Below are 22,468 nucleotides of genomic sequence, written 5' to 3' on the forward strand. Positions count from 1 at the left end.
GGCTTCATGAAATTCCCATCTTCTGCTATGGTGGCACGCAAAATATGATTGCAGATTAAATTGAAGCATTTGGATCATCTTCAGCCCAAACTGCCAAGTATGTGGTTCGTCTCTAGCTGAGTTGCCTGCATCATACCTTCAGCCTTTCTACAATTTGGTTTGCTGTAGGTGATGTGGAAAAATAACCGGGTAATGCAAGTCTATTGCTCTTGGATTAGCTGTGCATTTTTACCTGTGGATTAGGGATGGCAGAGTTGCTACCTTACAGTGCCAGAAACCCAGTAACGATCTTGACTACGGGTGCTGTCTGCACGGTGTTTGTACGTTCTCCCTGTGACCACGTGGGTTTTCTCCGGCTGCCTCCCATGTTCCAAGATGTACAGGTTTGTAAGTTAATTGGCTTCAGTTAAAAAAAATTGAAGATTGTCACTAGTGTGTAGAATTCTATTAGTGTACGGGGATCGCTGGTCGGCGTGGACTCGGTGGCCCGTTTCCACGCTGAATCTATAAACTACATTTTGCTAACCTAATCCAGTATTGTTGTTACAATGACATCTACCCCACAGTCCGGATGCTCTTTGTGGATTATAGCTCAGCTTTCAACACAATCATTCCGGACATTCTCATTGATAAATTGGTCACTCTCGGCCTCCCCACTCTCACATGTGCCTGGATAAAAGATTTCCTCACCAACCGGCCCCAGACTGTGAGACTCGGCCCCCACCTCTCCTCCACTCGCAGGTTGAGTACCGGCTCCCCACAGGGCTGTGTGCTAAGCCCCCTCCTATACTGTCTACACCTACGACTGTAGTCCGGCCCACAACAACAACCGCATCGTCAAATTTACTGACGACACTACTGTAGTCGGATTTATTTCAAAGGGAGACGAGGCAGCCTACAGAGAGGAAGTCCTGAAGTTGACAACCTGGTGCTCAGAAAACAATCTGGCTCTGAACACCAGGAAAACAAAAGAGCTCATTGTCGACTTCAGGAGGCACAGCACCGACTTAGTCCCCCTACATATCAACGGCGAGTGTGTGGAGAGGGTCAAACACCTTCCGGTTTCTCGGCGTCCTTATCTCTGCTGACATCTCCTGGACAGACAACACGACAGCGGTCATCAAGAAGGCTCAGCAGCGGCTGCACTTCCTGAGGGTTCTCAGGAAGCACAACCTGGACTCTAACCTGCTGCTGACCTTCTACCGCTCGTCCATCGAGAGCCTGCTGACATACTGCATTACAGCATGGTACGGCAGCTGCACCATGGCAGACAGGGAGAGGCTTCAGAGGGTAACTAGGACAGCACAGAAGATCATTGGTTGCCCTCTCCCCTCCCTGATGGATATTTACACCTCCCGCTGCCTTAGCAGGGCAAAGAATATCATCGAGGACAGCTCCCATCCTGCGTTTGGACTGTTCGACCTGCTGCCCTCTGGAAGGCGCTATAGGTGCATCAAAACTAGGACAAATAGACTCAGGAACAGTTGTTTTCCGAAAGTCATAACTACTCTTACCTCACACATGCACTGACTTCACAGCCCAACACCCGGACTTCCATCTATTCTATCCACGTACTGAAATTTGGAACTGTAATGTGTATTGTAACTGTAATTTTTAATATTTCTTAATAATTTTTAATATTTTAATATAACTTTTAAACATCTGCCTAAGAATACTACCTATTCATCCTTCACCATTTTGCCTTTATAGATATGTATATAGCGCCGCAGAATTGTGCACCTATCCCCCCCCCCCCCCCCCCCCGTTTTGTTTTCTGTTTCTTGTTTTTTGTACTAAATTATATGTATGCACTGAGTACGAGCTGCTTTTAATCTCATTGTACATGTATAGTGACAATAAATGGCATATCTATATCTATCTACAAAGAGGAAAATTGGCTAGGTGCTATTTGTCTGTCAAAATCTTCTATGCTCGATTATCAACAAGGATATGAAATGGTGCAATTTGATAGTAACAATACACTTCATTAATCAGCTATCTAAGGCAGACAAAAATCCTGGAGAAACTCAGTGGGTGAGACAGCATCTAAGGAGCGAAGGAATAGCTATCTGATAATTTAGATATCCTGATAGTTAAGCATCTGGCTCCCCTCAAATTTTCAGGATCCCAGACCCTGTAAAATATTGGGGTATTAATAAGAATAACATCTAATGGTCCAGAAAATCTGCCAGTCCAGTACAAGCAATGTTTTGCATTTATCGGATTTAGGTTTATTGAACCTGCTCAGTGTTACTCACTTTTGGTTTTACTGGAATCACTGTTCAGGTCTCAGTAGAGACTTGATCCAAATGTGGATGGGGACCAAATCCTAGAAATAAGGTGAGTGTAACTGTCTTTACACTCTTGTGGATGGGATACTGACTCTCTGATCATTCTCTGATTTTTTTTTTTTAATTCCCTTTTTTGATTTCAGGAGACTGACGATTCCAACAAGCTCATCAAACTTTGCATCTTGTAAATACCATATTTTATTCCAGTTTCCCTAGTTTCATTGTCTCTGTCACATCTCTTCTGGCAGTACTGCCTTCTACAAGGGATTTGAAACCTGCGATGGACCAGCCAAGTTCATATTCATTGGCACGTAGACTATCTGATCCAATTTTCTTGTGATCTTATAAGTCTGTGCTAATTGACAAGAATGCACTCAAATTAATCTTATACTAAATTCAATGTGTTTTATTATTGTCCCCATGTTCCCATCAATTACTCCAGAATCTACCACACCTACATATCCTTAGAATGTGGGGAGTAACTGGAGCACTCAAAGGAAACCCATCCACCAACTCACCTACAGGGAGAATGTGCAATCTCCCCTCACACCACCAGAGGTCAGGATTGAAGCACTGGAACTGAAACTCTCCTGGCTGCGTGCCTTTGCCGCCCAGTCATTAGGACAATTGTTTCTTCGTTATATGAATGACCTGGAAATGCATTGGAAGTAAAACCTTGGTATAAAGATGGTGGAATGATAGCTTATTTTAGTATATGAAATAATGATGTGTAAACTACAGACTGCAGGTAACTGCAGGCTTGTGGTATGATTCCTTCTAGCATAGGCTTGTTATTCATCTACCAGTACTGGGACCATTGTCCTCAAAAATGGACTCTGATCTGTGAGGCCATCCACCTGGAAATGGCAAGACCTAATCCCAAAATCACTTTTACTGCAGATAAAACACACCCCCAGATTTGGTTGAAACATTGACAACTCTTCTGAAATAATCATGCTAATTTAAAAAATAAATATTTAATGTAATATTTCAAGTCAATTAAAAATTCATCTCTCTCAGTTCCTTCAGTTCAAGTGATTTGAAGGAGATGCAGGAGCAGAGTGAACTGCACATTTACAAACTGTCAATGGCAGTGCAAATAAGCAGAAAGAATACTCAGCTTCTTAAACTGGGCATTGAATGAGCAGAAAAATATATCAATGCTAAACCGTTATCATAAAGCCTAACCAATAATTTGCAGCAGTGTTATATAGAGTTCTCAATGCTGTACTTCAGGATGTCAAAACGTTGAAGGGATTTTAATTATGAATCGCCAGATATATGGAAGTTCTGTTATGTGAAAAAGCTGGTAAGTTCCCCTTCGTAGAGATACTTAATTGGGTACCTGCTAGGTAACACTGGGGGGGTGCTTTTGTTAGCAAGAGGTCATAGATATAAAGAGAGTTGTCGAAAAGTTAGGTAGTCATAAGAAACATCTTTAGCTACAAACTACTATATTTAGAACATTCTAGCTGGGGGGGTATCTTATTTCGTTGTCATGTTTGAAGAGGTTGAACTGACAGATGTTACAACAAGAAAGTACCAAGTCTTAGAGGTTTTATTACAAATAAATAGTACGAGAGGAACTCAGTGGGTCAGGCGGCCTCTGTGGAGGGAAATGTGTGGAGAGACTTTGTTTGTTGCACAAGACATTTCCCTCCTCAGATGCTGCCTGAAATACTGAGTTTCACCAGCACTTTAGATTTTGCTCAAGATTCCAGCATTTTTATGTCTTATATCTCTAAGTTTTAGTACGTTAACTCGGCCATTAAAATACAAGGATATTAACACTTGATTAATGTTAGGAGGAGGAAGAATACTCTTACCTGGAACTGTATTAAACATTGACCATTACTAATCAATTTCCTTTTAAAATACAACTTTATTTTTACAGACTTTCATTTCAACGGATTTGAATACCAATATAAATAAAATTCAAGTACAAAAAAAAGAAACACAAGTCACATCCAAGCAGCAGCACAAATTAGTGCCAGGTTCAGTATGCAAAATTTGTTGTGACCTTTTCCAGTGTAATTTTGTGAATAATTAATCATGTGGAAATTATACCAATTTGCAATTAGTGAGAAACAACAAATGGATAAAATAATTTTGGGGGCTTATTTAGCTTTTCATTAAAGGCCACTTATTGGTTAGCAGAGGAAAATCATTTGTATACAATGTCCTGAATAGTAGCTAAATAACAAAGTCCATCAAGGATGACTTGTTTCCCCATTTGAAGGCACATATATTAATTGACTAATTTTCCCAGCCAAATTAGTCATTTGCCGTAAAGTGCGTTTGCCTTCTCCAGTTGAAATCAGATGCAAGATCTGAAGGTCCTCGGTCAAGTTGCGTATGATCAGCCATAAACCTCTTTAAAGTTTCTGATGTTCCTGGTCGTAGCCATACGTCGGTGGCTTCTGTTTCAACAGAGCTTGGTCTTTCCTTATCTTTTAAAATGAACTGGCTCAGAAAGTCGTCATCATCAACTGCATCATTACCTGGCAGAGAAAGTAAATGTCAACAGCTCTTAAAAAAATTGGATTTCATGTATTTCACTTCAAGTAAAGATTTCAATTAACTAGTGTTAATTCGTGAAGTGGCCAAAACAGCAAACATAAAAGACAAGATATTTGGTAAACTCTCGTGTTGGTTTGTACGGGTTCTATTCCGCGAATATTCCTTTTAGGCATTTGTGAATATCCTTCTCCGAAATTTGCAAAAACGAAACAATTTTTACATATTCCGGTAGGGTTTTTCCTCCTCCTCTTAATGTTTGTAAAATTAGAAAATTCGGTTCATCCTTTCCCTGCTTTTTCGGTAAAAAACATAAAACATTTCAAAACGTTAAAAAAATCAAACTGTTTCTCGCCCATAGAATGTTGACGAACGTTCCATCGTGTGATGTCACAATGCCCAATGCTCACAGATGTCCAATCGCAATGGATCTCATTTACATATGCCTTTGCTTCAGCCTCAGCCCCGCTCCCCGCCGCCTGTGTCGAAGCGCGTGATCACTCCTCTCTCCTCACTCCTCTCTCCCCCTCTCACCTCACCCCTTTCTCCTCCCCCTCTCCTTCCCCCCTCTCTCCCCTATTCCCCTCTCCTCTCCCCTCCTCACCCTCTCTCCTCACCCCTCACCATCTCCTCCCCTCCTCATCCCCCTTCCCCTCCCCATCCCTCTTCCCCTCCCCATTCTCTCCCCTCCCCCTCTCCATCTCCTCCTCCCTCCCTCCGCCCCCTCCCCATCCACCAACTCTCCCTTTCCCCCTCTCCCTCCCCCTCCCTGCTCTCTCCCATCCCCCTCTCACCCCATCTCCATCTCCCTCTACACCCACCTCTCTGCCCCATCCTCTTCCTGCCTCTCCACCTCCTCTGCCCCCCCCCTCTCCATCCCATCTCTCCCCCTCCCTCCACCCCCTCTCTCTCTCTCCCCTCATCTCCCTCCCCCCCTCTCTCTCTCCCTCTCCCCACCCCTCCCCCTCTCCCCCTCCCCCTCCCCTCTCTCTATCTCTCCCCTTCCCCCTCCCCACTCTCTCCCACTTTCCCCCGTCCCCTCCACCACCCCCTCTACCCCTCACCACCCCCCCCTCTCTCCCCCTCCAACCCCCCTCTCTCCCCCTCTCTCTGCCCCCTCTCACCTCCACTCCGTCTCCCCCTCTCGCCACCCAGGCTCCCCCCCCCCCCCCCCCCCCCCGTGTGTATGGGAGGTGGTTAGTGTGCGTGTGATGTTGCGGACCCCCCCCTCAACCGAGGGGAGGGCCGGGACCCAGCGGTCTCCCCTCCCCCCAAACCCCCTTCTCTCTCTCCACTTCTCTCTCCCACCCTCCTTCTCCCTCCTCTCTCTCTCCCCCTCCACTCTCTCCCCCTCTAATCTCTCTCCACCCCCTCTACCACCCTCTCTCCTCCCTCCTCTCTACCCCCCTCCCCTCTAACCCCCTCCACCTCTTATTCTTCTCCCCTCCCCCCTCCACCTCTCCCCCTCCAACTCTCCCCATCCTCTTCTCTCCTCCCTCCCCCTCACTCACCCCCTCCTCTCTCTCCCCCTCCTTCTCCCCTCTACTCTCTATCTCTCCCCTCTAATGTCTCTCTCTCCCCTCTAATGTCTCTCTCTACCCTCCCTCCTTCTCTCTCCTTCTCTCTCCCCCCCCTCTCTCTATCTCCCCCTCCACTCTCTCCCTCTCCTCTCTCTTCCCCCTCCAATCTCTCTCCACCTCTCCCCTTCCCCTCTCCCCTCCCCCTCTCCCCTCTTCCCCTCTTCTCTCTCCCCCTCCCCTTCTCTACCCCCCCTCACCCACCCCTCACTCCCCCTCCCCCTCTACTACCCCCTCCCCCCTCTACTACCCCCTACCCATCTCCCCTTCACCCTCCCCGCTCTCCTCCCCTCCCCCCATCCTCATCTCCCTCTCTCCCTTCCTCCTCACCCCTCTCCCTCCCCCCTCTTCCCTTCCACCCCTCTCCTCTTCCCTCCCCACTCTTCCCCCTGCCCCACCCATCTCTCCCCCCCCACTCCCTCTCTCCCCTTCCCCCTCTCCTCCCCTCCCCAATCTCGCCCCCATCTCCACCCTTCCTCCTACCCCTCTGTCCTCACACCTCTCCTCACCTCTCTCTCCCCCTCCTCCCTCCCCTCTCCCCATCTCCTCCTCCTCCTTCCCCCTCCCCATCTCCTCCTCCTTCCCCCTCTCTCCCCCTCCTCCTTCCTCCGCCCCCTCCTCCTCCCTCGGCACCTCCCCCTCCACTCTCCTCCCCACCACCTCTCCCTCTCCTCCTCCCTTCCTCTCCCCTCTCTCCGCCCTCACCCATCTCCCCTCCTCCACCCTCCTCCCCCCCACCAACCCCCTCTCCCCCCCACCTCCCCCCTCTCCCCCCACCAACCCCCTCCCCCCCCTCCCTTTCCCCCCCTCCCTTCCCCCCCTCCCTTCCCCCCCTCTCTCCCCACCTCTCTCTCCCCCTCCTCTCTACCCCTCTCTCCCCTCTACTCTCTTGCCCTCTCCTCCTCCTCTCTCTCTCCCTCCCTCTCCCCGTCTCTCCTCCCTCCCCTCTCCCCACCCCGTCTCTCCTAGCCCCGAAACCTGAAAAAAGTGTAGGTAGTCAAAAAAAAATCCTGCGATACGGGTATCAAATTGGCTTGTGAGACGAAGGCATTTTAAATGCGATCTGAAAGGCAAGTATTTATTGCACAGAGATTGATACCTTATATGTGCTGTCAGAAGTGGTGGTGGAGTCAGATACAATGACTGATTAAGAGCCACTTAGGTACTCAAATAGGTACGGCATAAAAGAGGATTTAGTCTTGATACACGTTAATGAGACTTGTGTAGATGAGCAGAAAGGTCAGTGTGGATATAATGAGCCAAAACAACCCTTTTTTGTCTAGTAAATGATTTATTCCTCTCATGTCATAAATATTTTTAATTGAGACTTGGGGATCCTGGCACCTCTACGTCATTTGAATCTGTCCTGTTCAATCTTTTTATCATAGACGTGTACTGATTGTACAAAAGTGAAATTACCCCTATATATCAATGAGATCTGGAATAATATTCAAAATAATTGGATCCAGTAGAGATACTTGGAGGTCAGAGATCCTTGATCAATCATCATTTTATCAGCAATAGTGTTCATCCTCAATTGTATTATACGGCTCCTTTGAGTTGCTTGTTTCATGCTTTATTTGTGAGAGTATGCAAATAAAGTATTAAAATAAGCAATTGAAGTAAGAATCAGAGCAGCAGATTTTACCTTGTTTTAGAATTTCATAGTTCAGAAATTTGAGAAAAACATTTTTCCTTCAAACATAAAGTACAATTTCTTTCCAAACGCCATCTATAAAGTCAACTTAACATTCCACCTCATTGCCTTTATCCCTCTTTACTGATGTTGCCAGATTGAGTATTGCAAGCATTTTTGGGTCTGCCTTGAAATAAGTACTTTCTTATAACTGAGTGAATGGGAATAGATAAGACATTGCAAAGGTCTGTCAGCTAAATTTGTATTTTCAATGCATTGACATTGACAGGTGCCTTGACTTTTGACGCTTGACTACATTTATTGCTCGCCAATTCTACAATTACACGGTTGCTCTGTGTGGATGCTGCTATTAACTAAGGAAAGTTTCATAGAATGTGTTTGAGTACAGGGTCAGAGGAATGTCCAGTTTTGTGTAACAATATCTAAAGTATTTTTCCTAGTTTAAAATTGAATCTGTATTGTACCTGGATGCTGCATATCCTGCAAACGTTTCATTCGCCGCTCATTTCTGGCTCTTACTTGCTCCACATTAAAACTGGATGCAGAGTGTAGGGAGATGGAATCTGGCTGTGATGGGGGTTGCACAGCAGGTGGAACATCCTGACAAAAATTAAACACAAAAAAAAATCAGATTTTCCAATCACTGACTGAACTACGAAATATTACACTCAGGAAAATTTAAATGTTCAAAACCCACAAAGCTATCAACAACAAGAGTAGGAAAGGGTGAGCGCGTTATTCAGTGCAATTCAAGTTGAAGCTAAATTTCATGGCTTAAAGAAAAACTCCAATCCACCAGGAAGTCCTGGTAGACAAGATGGTTCATCAGATTTCTGTCCTCCTCTTGACAATTTGTGAACCAATTAATCCAACCCATTCCATTGGAGAATTTATTGCACTTACTGTGCAACATCTTGAAAGTTAAGTCTCTTCAAGTATTAATAGGGAATAACAAGCAATACTTCACCAAAGTCCTGACTGTACTGGAATAATGAGTTTTTACTGTATAATAAAATTACTATCCCTATTATACATTACTCCCTTTCTCCATCTCCCTTAATACCTTACTAAATATATATAAATTAATTTCATAGTACAAATCACTAATATGTCAAACAATTATGCCATGGATGTCTAATAAACTGTTGATTTTGAACAAAAGGATGTGTAACATCAGGTTAATTATAATCTTATAGCCCAAAAAGTGTCAAAACTCTTCCCATTCTCTTAGTACTAGTCTCCGTCATTTGTGCACTGATGATGCAACTTTCCACACCAATGCTGTTTCCTGCACATTGGCTCTCCCCACCTCCCCATCTCCTACCCTGACAGAACAAGGATATAGTTTCTCTGACCCTCAACTTCGGTTCTTCAGCCTCCACATTTAATTGATCATCCTTTGCAACCTCAGATAATTCCAAGATACCACCTTCAACTACATCTTCCATTCCAGCATTTCAAATGGACCATTTCTTCTTGACACTTGCTATCATCCAGTCCTATCACCCACACCATGTCCTACAGTGTTTTTAAAAAAAAGCAACTGATCTTTAGCCGCGTCCTTTCCTACCGTACATAAACCCAAACAGTCTTTCCAGGTGAAGAAGCGATTCACTTACACGGCTGTACTACGTACAGCGTATTGCATTCAGTGTGCATGCAGATTGCTTTGTGGACTGGTTGTGTTCAACTCAAAAGGGCAACCTTCAGCTTCCTATTGCCAACAATTAATTCTTAATTCCACGTACTCATTGTCTGGGGCCTCCTTTATTATTATAACAAAGCCCAATGCAAACCTGTTTAGCGTCTCCGTTACCATACCCGAACCTGCCATTTCACTTCGTCACCCTTTACCTGCCTCATTATCACAGGGCTATTCAAAAGAAAAATTCTAATACACTGAGATTCCTTACTTTCCACATTTAAGTTATTTTTGTACATTTCGTTCCATGAACATAGAACAGTGTAATACAGCACAGAAACAGGCCCTTCGGCCGAAAATGTCTGTGCCGAACATGATAAGATCAACTCTTAACTGCCTGCACATAATGCATATCACTTAATTCCCTGCACATCCATGTGTTTATTGATAAGTTTCTTGAATGCCACTTTCGTATCACCCTCCATCATCACCCCCAACAGCACATTCTAAGCACAAAGCATCCCTCTGTGTAAAACAAAAATTGCCCTGCAGATCTCCCATAAATTTGCCTCTCTCAACTTAAGGTTATGCCCTCTAATATTAGTACAGTATCCTCCATAATGTTTGGGACAAAGACACATCATCTATTTATTTGCCTCTGTACTCCACAATTTGAGATTTGTAATAGAAAAAAATCACGTGTTTAAAGTGCATATTGTCAGATTTTAATAAAGGCCATTTTTATACATTTTGGTTTCACCATGTAGAAATTACAGCAGTGTTTATACATAGTCCCCCCATTTCAGGGCACCATGATGTTTGGGATGCAGCAATGTTATGTAAATTAAAGTAGTCATGTTTAGTATTTTGTTGCATATCCTTTGCATGCAATGACTGCTTGAAGTCTGCGATTCATGGACATCAATAGTTGCTGGGTGTCTTCTCTGGTGATGCACTGCCAGGCCCGTATTGCAGCCATCTTTAGCTTATGCTTGTTTTGGGAGCCAATCCCCTTCAGTTTTCGCTTCAGCGTATAAAAGACATGCTCAATTGGGTTCAAATCGGGTGATTGACTTGGCCACAAGAATTGACCATTTTTTAGCTTTGATAAACTCCTTTGTTGCTTTAGCAGTATGTTTGGGATCATTGTGTTGCTGTAGAATGAACCGCCAGCCAATGAGTTTTGAGGCATTTGTTCGAACTTGAGCAGATAGGATGTGTCTATACACTTCAGACTTCATTATGCTACTACCATCAGCAGTTGCATCATCAATGAAGATAAGTGAGCCAGTACCTTCAGCAACCATACATGCCCAGGCCATAACACCCCCACCACCTTGTTTCACAGATGAGGTGGTTTTGCTTTGGATCTTAGGCAGTTTCTTCTATCCTCCATACTTGCTTTTGCCATCACTCTGATATAAGTTAATCTTCATCTCATTTGGCCACAAGACCTTTTTCCAGAACTGTGGTTGCTCTTTTAAGTACGTCTTGGCAAATTGTAACCCGGCCATCCTATTTTTATGGCTAACCAGTGGTTTGCATCTTGCAGTGTAGCCTCTGCATTTCTGTTCATGAAGTCTTGTGCGGACAGTGGTCATTGACAAATCCACACCCGACTTCTGAAGAGTGATTCTGATCTGTCGGACAGGTGTTTGGGGATTTTTCTTTATTATAGAGAATTCTTCTGTCATCAGCTGTGGAGGTCTTCCTTAGCCTGCCAAATTCCTTTGCGATTAGTAAGCTCATCAGTGCTCTCTTTCTTCTTAATGATTTTCCAAACAGTTGATTTTGAAAAGCCTAAGGTTTGGCTGATGTCTCTAACAGTTTTATTCTTGTTTTTCAGTCTCATAATGGCTTCTCTGACTTTCATTAGCAGAACTTTGGTCCTCATGTTGATAAACAGCAATAGAAGTTTCAAAAGGAGATGGAAAGACTGGAGGAAAGACTAACTGCTGAGAGCTCTCTTATACCTGCATTAAGGAGGCATTTAAACACACCTGAGCAATTACAAACACCTGTGAATACTAAACTTGACTACTTTCGTTTACATGACATTGATCTGTCCCAAACATGATGGTGCCCTGAAATGGTGGGACTATGTATAAACACAGCTGTAATTTCTACATGGTGAAACCAAAATGTATAAAAATGGTTTATAGAATCTGACAATGTGCACTTTAACCACATGTGATTGTTTTCTATTACAAATCTCAAATTGTGGAGTACAGAGGCAAATAAATAGATGATGGATCTTTGTCCCATGGTGGGCGCTGTATTTCCATCCTGGGAAAAGGTTTTGACTGCTACCCTATCTATCTCATAATTTTATATACATATCTTCTGAATGAAAACCATAAATAATTTAAAGAGAAAATAACAAAATGATACAAAGCAAAAGGTAACATACAGATTCCAAGTCCTGTCTATTTTGATTCCGGCGCCGTCTCTCGCGTGGAGGTAGTTCAGTTGCTGTTGTCCCAACATCTACAGGATAAGGGAAAGTTTCTCCATGACTTCCTGTTTAAGAGATTACACTGAAGTTAAAAGGAAAACTGAAACATTGCCTTTGTAATTTATTCCAGAGACTGGAGATGTAGCACCTACCTAAAAAGGCACTATCTGATTCCAGCAAAGAATTCTTCATTAAGTCTTCCTGAGAACCTCTTGCCTGCTAGAGTAATTTTCATAAAATTAAACTAGGAAATGCATAAATGTACAAATGAATATCATAGGTATAAATTAATGCATGTAATAAAATGTTCCCAAGAAAATAATTGCCAATGTACTACCTTCTCCTAATATATAATTCACATCAGCAGACTGAATCAACAAAATGACATTTTCAGTTTTTCACCTTGTAATGAAAACCAACCGTAAAATATTTTTTGCATTTGATTATTTTGATATGCGTTAAGTGTGTAATAAGAGAAGAAAATTATGACGTTTAGAGAAAGATTTTGAATTTTATATTATATTGGACATAATCTGCAAAATGGATGCAAGCATGCAGCTTTTTGAAACCATTTCCTGAACTGGGGGGGGGGGAAATCAACAGATCCATTTTGTTAATAAGAGCACCAGATACTTTTATTTGAATGAATTCAATTTATATCTACAACCTTTTTACAACTTAAGCAGGTAAAATAGGTTATACAGTAAACCCTCGTTTTAATGGACCTCTTTGTAACGGATTTCAGTTATAGCGAGACAAATCTGTTGTAATAATAATAATAATAAATTTATTTAATGGGCGCCTTTCAGACATCTCAAGGACACCTTACATAGTAATCGGAATAAAAACATATAATCGGAATAGAACAGGTAAAAAAGACATCACAGAGACACAGATTAAAAACAGAATTCAATCCAAAAACGGAAAATCAAAAACACAGTGTGAAGAGAGAGCAGCGGCAGCCGTTGTTGTAGACCGAGCTCGTAGTTTCATGGAATGACAACTAGGTGGATGGAGCGATTGGTGTTTTTGAACCATTTTAGCTTAGTTTAGTTTAGAGATACAGCATGGAAAAACTGAGCAGCAATCACCATACACTAATTCTATGCTACACCGCGGGACAATTCAGTGTGTAGCATAGAACTATCGCAGTAGTTCCATCTTTCCCCCCACGTTGAAAAAATATTGTGACTGCGTGAGTTTCCCCCTGTGCCGCCCCCACCCCCTCCCGACACCACAAAGACGTGCAGGCATGCAGCACAACTGGCCTCCATGAACCACCGCCCTGCGACCGGGTGCCCCGGCACACCAGCTCCATCCCCAGTCAACAAGTTCACCTGAGCACCCAGAGGAAACCCATGCGGCCACAGGGAGCACCTGAGGGTAGGATCGAACCCAAGCCACCGGCAGCAGCTCCACCAATGACCCACAGAATTCGCACAACCCTCAAAAGCCAACCACACCACAAACCTGCACATCACCACAACGCGGGAGGAAGCCCACGCTTCCATAGGGAGCACCCATGGTCAGAGTCGAACTCGGGTCTTTGATGCTGTGAGGCAGCAACCCCCAAGGTATTTTGTGTGTGTTTATTGGTTGTTATTCCATTAGTACTGTACACATTAACCTCCTTATTCGGTTATAGTGAACAATCGGTATTAACGTGCATCATTAGCCCCCGCGTGGTCCGTTAAAGCGAGGGTTTGTATATAGTATTTATTTTGCTTGTGATTATCAGCAGGAAATTTACTTACCAATTCAATATTGCGTGAATTCATATGGGAAGCTATAAAAAAAGGGAAATGTAAAAAATAAATTGAGAAACTTTTTTTACATAAAACGATTGCCTTCAATTCAAAATGTAAATCAAGGTATCTTTTTTCAAAGGAACTTTCAGATCTACTGAGTATTTCTACTTTTATTGTATCAGAGCTTTTGCCAAGACAGTATAAGCCCTTGTGGCAGATCTCAGAATCTGAACATTCACAACATGTCACAGGATGTCATTAAGGTTAGTTCATAAATACAATCACCAGTTTGATATTCATGACCTCTTATACCCCACACCATGTAACAATTTTGAAGTAGTACAGTTAGATGTTATTATAACATATTTTGTGATTTACATACTTCTGGACTGTTTCTAGCCAGGGTCAGTATCACAAATACAGCCTATCAAATTACTAATCTAGCCTTCAATCTGTCTGCAGAACAACCACACCATTGGTTTTCAAAGCTTCTCCTCCATTATGCAGCATGGAAAATATGACTTTTCTACTCCATCCATCAGCCGACGCCAGTGAATCACCTGCAATGGCTTCTCCTTTTGCTTCTGCAGCATGTCTGGGGATGCCCACGGGCATCTTGGCTCCCCCAACTGCTGATATTGTGCTGCTTCTTAACTCAGTGTTGAGGGTAATTTATTGGCTAACAGAAACTAGGGATTTGGAATGAATGGGTCATTTTCAGATAGGCACTCAGTGTTTGGTAGGATGCAGACACAAGGAACTGAAGATGCTGTAATCTTAAGCAAAAAATCAGTGTGGGAGGAACACAGCAGGTCTCGCAGCATTTATGGAAGGAATGAACAGGTGATATTTCAGTTTGACTACAGATTTCCTCTTCTTTCCACAAACACTGCCTGACCCACTGAGTTCCTCCAGCACTTTGTTTTTTGCTCCGGTAGGATGCCACAGGGATCAGCCGTGAAGGTCAACAACCTACAATCCACATTAATGAGTTTGAAGAAAGCACCATAGATCCTTGAAGGTGGCAATGCAGGTAGATAACCTAGTAAGAATGGCCTGGCCTTCATTAGTCAGGATATTGAATACAGAAGGTGGGAGGTTATGTTCAGACTTTATAAAACACTGGTCAATCCTCAGCTGGAGGACGGTTTAAATTCTGGTAATCAAGATATAGGGTGAATGTGAAAGCACTGGAGAGTGCAGAGGAGATTCACCAAGATAATGCCTGGAATTTTGCATCATTTTGATAGTTTTTTGTAGCAATACATAGAGGTACCTACTAGAGAAGGAGCAGTGCTGGACCTCCTGTTAGGAAATGAGACGGGTCAGGTGGCGGAGGTATGTGTTGGGGAGCACTTCGGGCCAGTGATCACAATACCATTAGTTTCAATCTTCTTCTTTTCGAGTCTTTGAAGCTGGTTGACTATATGACAGTTTCCCATTCCTTTACACAGTCCTTTGCGTTTTTGTTGAACACTGCAAGATCCTTTGAGCTGCACTGGTTGGGTAGTAGGGGGCAGACAAGGCAGTGCTGCATTGTATGGTCCTCTTCTCCACATTCACAGGTGGTTTGGCCAGTTCAATATAATTATGGAGAGGGTCAGAACTGGACCAAGGGTTGAGATTTTTGATTGCAGAAAGGCTAACTTTGAGGAGATGCGAAAGGATTTAAAAGGAGTGAATTGGGACATTTTGTTTTAGGGGAAGGATGTAGTAGAGAAATGGAGGACATTTACAGGTGAAATTTTAAGAGTACAGAATCTTTGTCCCTGTTCGGTTGGAAGGAAAGAGTAATAATTGGAAAGAGCCATGGTTTTCAAGGGAAATTGGACGCTTGGTTCGGAAAAAGAGAGAGATCTACAATAATTATAGGCAGGATGGAGTAAATGAGGTGCTTGAGGAGTATAAAGAATGTAAAAAGAATGTTAAAAGAATAAAAAGAAAGAAATTAGAAAAGCTAAAAGAAGATATGAGGTTGCTTTGGCAAGTAAGGTGAAAGTAAATCTAAAGGGTTTCTACAGCTATATTAATAGCAAAAGGATAACGATGGATAAAATTGGTCCATTAGAGAGTCAGAGTGGACAGCTATCTGCAGAGCCAAAAGAGATGGGGGAGATATTGAACAATTTATTTTCTTCGGTATTCACCAAGGAGAAGGATATTGAATTATGTGAGGTAAGGGAAACAAGTAGAGTAGCTATGGAAACTATGAGGATCAAAGAAGAGGAAGTACTGACACTTTTGAAAAATATAAAAGTGGATAAATCTCCAGGTCCTGACAGGATATTCCCTAGGACATTGAGGGAAGTTAGTGTAGAAATAGCAAGGGCTATGACAGAAATATTTCAAATGTCATTAGAAACGGGAATGGTGCCGGAAGATTGGCATACTGCGCATGTTGTTCCATTGTTTAAAAAGGTTTCTAAGAGTGCCGGAAGAGAATACTCCTTTTAATCATCAGTACATAAAACCTATACACCTATTGACTATTTCCTAGTGGACACGAAATTAATCCCCTTTACAACTAACCCTAAATACCATAATAGTGTCATTTCTGATCATTCTCCACTAACCTTCTCCTTAAAACTAGAAGGAATGTTCAATAAAAAATCGTTTTGGAGGTTTAATCCTCAAATACTAAACATGGTTGTAAATATTTAAAACAACAGATGGAACTTTTCTTTGAGACCAATGATACCCCAGATATCTCACCCTCCCTATTATGGGAATATTTTAAGGCGTTTATTAGAGGTTCTATTATTTCATACCAAGCTTTTCAAAATAAAAAGAATAGGACGGAACAATTGCAACTAGAAGAACAGATTACACAACTTGATTTAGAAAATGCCATAGACCCAACTATAGATAAACACAACAAGATAGCAATATTGAAATTTAAACTAAACCAAAATTTATCTGCAAGAGTTATTAGATTATTTCAAATTACAAAACAGGAAAATTTCGAATTTGGCGACAAGCCACACAAACTTTTGGCACGCCAGCTGAGCAAAGTTGAAAAGGATCAGACTATTCTAAAAATCAAATCAGACAAAGGTGAATTGTTAATGCTGCCCAAAGACATTAACGAAAGATTTGCCCAATTTTATCAAAATTTATATACATCCAAAACATCAACAGAAAGCAGTAAAATTACAAACTTTCTGGATAACAGTAATCTCCCAACACTTAACCCGCTGGAACAAGTGGAATTAGGAGCACAGGTTTCAATCAAAGAAATAGAGACAATAAATTCACTGAAGAACGGTAAAACACCGGGACCAGACGGCTTCAGTAATGAATTTTATAAAAGATTTCACGAGGTAATTTCACCACGTTTACACAAGCTTTATACGTATGCATTTAAAGAACAGACATTACCACAAACACTAGCTGAATCAACTATCACACTTATACCCAAAAAAGATAAAGATCTAGAAGACCCCGGTTCATATAGAGCAATTGCCCTGCTAAATACAGATCAGAAAATATTAGCGAAAACTTTGGCAAGAAGATTAAGTAAATATGTTAATAAATTAATACATTCAGATCAAACGGGGTTCATACCCAAGAGACATTAATTTAATAATTTGAGACGTCTTTTTAATATAATGTACTCACACAAAATTGAAGACTTATCAATTATTTCATTAGATGCAGAAAAAGCATTTCACCAAGTAGAATGGAAATATCTTTTCCCAGTACTGCAAAAATTTCAGATGGGAGAGAATTTTATTTCATGGATAAAATTATTATATGATAGGCCAACTACCAGAATACTGACCAACCACATACTTTCTCTGAAATTTCAACTATCCAGGGGCAATAGACAGGGTTGTGCATTATCACCCCTGTTATTTGTCCTTGCGATTGAACCCTTAGTATAAGAATACATATAAGAAAGTATAAGAATACATCCGAACATTCATGGGTATAATACTAAACATTCCAATAATAAAATATCATTGTATGCAGATGATGTATTATTATACATCACCAATTCTCAAGTTAGTATTCCAAATATATTAAACCTTATAGAGGAATTCGGTTCCTTCTCAGGATATAGAATAAACTGGAACAAAAGTGAAATTATGGCAATAAAACCTCAAGAGCCGACACACCTTTTAAAATTCCCTTTCAGAATTGCTACAGAAAAATTTAAATATCTGGGTATCCAAGTAACCAGAAAATATAATTCTTTATTCAATGTAAACTTCCCGCCTTTAGTTACTACATTAAACGCTCTTATTCAGTTCTGGAAAACACTTCCGATGTCTCTAATAGTCAGAATAAATGGCATAAAAATAAATTTTCTCCCACAAATTCTCTATTTATTTCAACCAATACCGATATATCTACCTAAAAATGTTTTTTAAAAACTTGATTCCCGGATTACAAACTTTATCTGGGATTATAAATCACATAGAATTCATAAACGACAACTTTGTAAACCCAAAGAAATGGGCGGATTGGCGCTCCCCAATTTATTATACTACTATTGGGCAGAGAATATTAAAAATGCAATTTACTGGCTGGATAACACATGCCAACAGCTAGACTGGTTAGTAATGGAGAGAGAGGAGTGCTCGCCTTTTAATATAGGCGCAATCCTTCTCTCCCCAATAAAGTTGAAGAACACAATATATGAGAAAAATCCGATTATTCACAGCACCTTACGAATTTGGAGACAAGTAAAATTTACTTTTAAATTAAGAAATCTGGGGACTGCTCCCCGAGTAATATAGGAGCGATTATCCTCTCACCAATAAATCTGAATAATAAAAATTATAATAAAAACCCAATTATACATAGCACAATTAGAACATGGAAACAAATAAAACAGAATCTAAAATTAAGAAACCTAACTCTCTCAATACCAATAGCCAATAACCCATCGTTTAAACCATCAATCATAGACAAATCATTTATACAATGGGAAAGAATGGGAATCAAAACGCTCGAAGATCTGTATGAAGTGGGAAAATTACTATCATTTCAACAACTACAACTGAAATATAATTTGAAAAATAACCAATATTTTAAATATCTTCAAATTTGTGATTATTTGAAAAAATACACAAAAGACTATCATAATATGCCTTCCGACTTACTGGATGAAGCAATGAAGACAAAGGCGGAATCAGCTAATTTAATATCGTACTTATATAATATCATTTTAAACATAGAAATACCCACAACAGATGGAATTAGAAGAGACTGGGAACAAGAATTAGCTATAAAAATTTCAAAAGAGAGCTGGGATAATCATTTACTACAGGTGCATAAATGCTCGATCAATGTACGACATACTCTTATCCAATTCAAAACATTACATAGACTATATTATTCAAAAACTAAATTAAATAAAATCTTTCCTAATGTTTCACCAATCTGTGATAAATGTCTGTGTCAAGAAGCTACCATAGCGCATTCTTTTGTTTTTTGTACAAAAATCCAAAAATTCTGGCATGGAATATTTGATATTTTTTCAAAATTAATTAAAATAAAACTGGTACCAAAACCAGAATGGATCATTTTTGGGATATCGGAAGGTATCCCTGAATTAAACGTGTATCAGAAGAATTTACTCAATTACGGGCTAATAATGGGAAAAAAGCTTATACTTAAATTCTGGAAAAATGCGCCCACACCAACAATAAAAATGTGGACATCAAATATGTTTGAAACGTTACATCTGGAAGAGATGAGATTCCTCTTAGCAGGTAAAGCAAACCAATTCCAAAAGACGTGGTCTACGTTTATGGACCTATTACAAGCATGAGGTGCAATAGTAATTTTAAAAATAAATAAATAAATAAATGGTATCAGGACCTGGCAATGGGAGGTAAAACAACAAAAACAGACTTGGTTGGTAGTCTTTCTGCGGAGTTTAATGTTATAATAGAGCGATTGTCCTTACTTTCTTTTTCTTTCTTTTCTAGGGTCTACTTTCTTACTTTACTTCCTTCTCTAACTTCTTTTCTAAGGGGCTTTCTTTTCCCAACACTCTCTTGCACTTCACGACTCTTGCGCACCTTCTTTACTTTCCTTACTTCTATCTTTTTCTTAAAGCTTAAAAAAAAAAATGAAGCGGTACAAAAAATGTATTAAGATATATGTGTTGTGTGTTATTGTAATTTACCGTACTTCTAATAAAAATAATTAAAAAATTTTTTTTTTTTTAATTAAGAAATCTATCTCTTCTTTCACCAATAGCTAATAACCCGTCGTTCAAACCATCTATTATAGATAAAACGTTTATTTATTGGGAAAGACTAGGAGTTAAAAAGGTTAGAGATTTGTACGAGATGGGAAACCTCCTATCATTCCAGAAATTACAGTCGAAATACAGTCTGAAAGGTAATCAATATTTTTGATATCTTCAAATTCGAGATTATTTGAAAACATATACCCACGATTAGCAAACTCTGCTGCCAGATATATTAGACAAAGGTATGAATAGAAACTCAGTCAAACAATCTAATATCATACTTGTGCAATATCCTTCTAAATATAGAAATTCCATCGTCAGACACAATTAGAAGAGAATGGGAAGAGGAATTAGGCCTAAAAATCTCCAAAGACAGATGTGAAAAATATCTCCTATATATACATCATTGTTCGATTAATGTTAAACACATTTTAATCCAATTCAAAATAATCCACAGACTCTACTACTCAAAAACTAAACTGAATAAGATATTTTCAAATTTATCTCCTATTTGCGACAGATGTCTCTCTCAAGAAGCAACTATAACACACTCCTTTGCCTCTTGCATAAAACTCCATAACTTTTGGAAAGTAATCTTTGAAATTTTCTCAAAATTATTAAAAACAAAACTGGACCCCCATACAGAACTGATTATTTTTCGAACAGCAGGGGCCTGCTCTGAGCTATCAATATTTCAAAGCCGTTTCCTTAACTATGGCCTGATAATGGCGAAAAAACATACTTAAATTTTGGAAAAATACATCTCCCCCAACTCTTAAAATGTGGATCACAAACATGTCTGAGAAGCTACATCTTGAAGATATGAGACTTGTCTTAGCAGGAAAATCAGAGCAATTTTCAAAGATATGGTCTCCTTTCATTGATTCATTACAAGGATTGTATGGTGCAACACAACTTTGGAATTAAACCGATTTACAGACTGGGTGATGGGTGTGGTGAGAAATGAAGCAGATATATCAACACTTTCTGTTTTTACTTTTTTGTTTTTATTTACTCACTCTTTGACTACACTCATTTGGTAGTTTAGGGGTTCTATTCTTACACATTCACTTTCTTTCTTTCTTGCTCTTTCTCTCTTTTTCTATTTCATCTTTGTTAAAATTAAAATGGAAGCTGTACATATGTCATATGCCGCGGTTTATACTTTTGTACACTGCTTCTAATAAAAAAATATATTTTTTAAAAAGGGTTCTAAGAGTAAACTGTTAGTTTGACGTCAGTGGTGGGCAAATTAATGGAAAGGATACTTAGAGATAATATATATAATCATCTGGATAAACAGGGTCTGATTAGGAACAGTCAACATGGATTTGTGCCTGGAAGGTCATGTTTGACTAATCTTCTTGAATTTTTTGAAGAGGTTACGAGGGAAATTGATGAGGGTAAAGTGGTGGATGTTGTCTATATGGACTTCAGTAAGGCCTTTGACAAGGTTCCACATGGAAGGTTGGTTAAGAAGGTTCAATTGTTGGGTATTAATAGTGGAGTAGCAAGATGGATTCAACAGTGGCTGAATGGGAGATACCAGAGAGTAATGGTGGATAACTGTTTGTCAGGTTGGAGGCCGGTGACTAGTGGGGTGCCTCAGGGATCTGTGTTGGGTCCACTGTTGTTTGTCATATACATCAATGATCTGGATGATGGTGTGGTAAATTGGATTAGTAAGTATGCAGATGATACTTAGATAGGTGGTGTTGTGGATAATTAAGTAGATTTTCAAAGTCTACAGAGAGATTTAGGCCATTTGGAAGAGTGGGCTGAAAGATGGCAGATGGAGTTTAATGCTGATAAGTGTGTGGTGCTACATCTTGGCAGGACAAATCAAAATAGGACGTACATGGTAAATGGTAGCGAATTGAGGAATGCAGTTGAACAGAGGGATCTAGGAATAACTGTGCATAGTTCCCTGAAGGTGGAATCTCATGTAGATAGGGTGGTAAAGAAAGCTTTTGGTGTGCTGGTCTTTATAAATCAGAGCATTGAGTATAGAAGGTACACAAAATTGCTGGGGAAACTCAGCGGGTGCAGCAGCATCTATGGAGCGAAGGAAATAGGCGACGTTTCGGGCCGAAACCCTTCTTCAGACTGATGGGGGGTGGGGGGGGGGAAAGAAAGAAGGAAAAGGGGAGGAGGAGGAGGAGCCCGAGGGCGGGCGGATGGGAGGGTGGGAGGAGAGAGTATAGAAGTTGGGATGTAATGTTAAAATTGTACAAGGCATTGGTGAGGCCAATTCTGGAGTATGGTGTACAATTTTGGTCGCCAAATTATAGGAAAGATGTCAACAAAATAGAGAGAGTACAGAGGAGATTTACTAGAATGTTGCCTGGGTTTCAGCACCTAAGTTACAGAGAA

The 22,468-nt window shown here is 40.7% G+C and overlaps 1 protein-coding gene across 1 annotated transcript in view; it reads right to left on the minus strand.

The window, feature by feature from the left end:
- Nucleotides 1-3,831: 3,831 nt before the first annotated feature.
- The window catches only part of cspp1 (centrosome and spindle pole associated protein 1), a 109,429-nt gene continuing 90,792 nt past the window's right edge, over nt 3,832-22,468 (minus strand). The window contains exons 27-31 of the mRNA XM_033019366.1: nt 13,894-13,925; nt 12,292-12,358; nt 12,095-12,204; nt 8,507-8,642; nt 3,832-4,792 (exon numbers count right to left, since the gene is read on the minus strand). Coding sequence (XP_032875257.1) covers nt 4,566-4,792; nt 8,507-8,642; nt 12,095-12,204; nt 12,292-12,358; nt 13,894-13,925 — 572 coding nt within the window. The 3' untranslated portion in view covers nt 3,832-4,565. The remainder of the gene's footprint in view (nt 4,793-8,506; nt 8,643-12,094; nt 12,205-12,291; nt 12,359-13,893; nt 13,926-22,468) is intronic.

This window comes from Amblyraja radiata, chromosome 4 (assembly GCF_010909765.2).
Source record: "Amblyraja radiata isolate CabotCenter1 chromosome 4, sAmbRad1.1.pri, whole genome shotgun sequence".
Lineage (NCBI taxonomy): Eukaryota > Metazoa > Chordata > Chondrichthyes > Rajiformes > Rajidae > Amblyraja > Amblyraja radiata.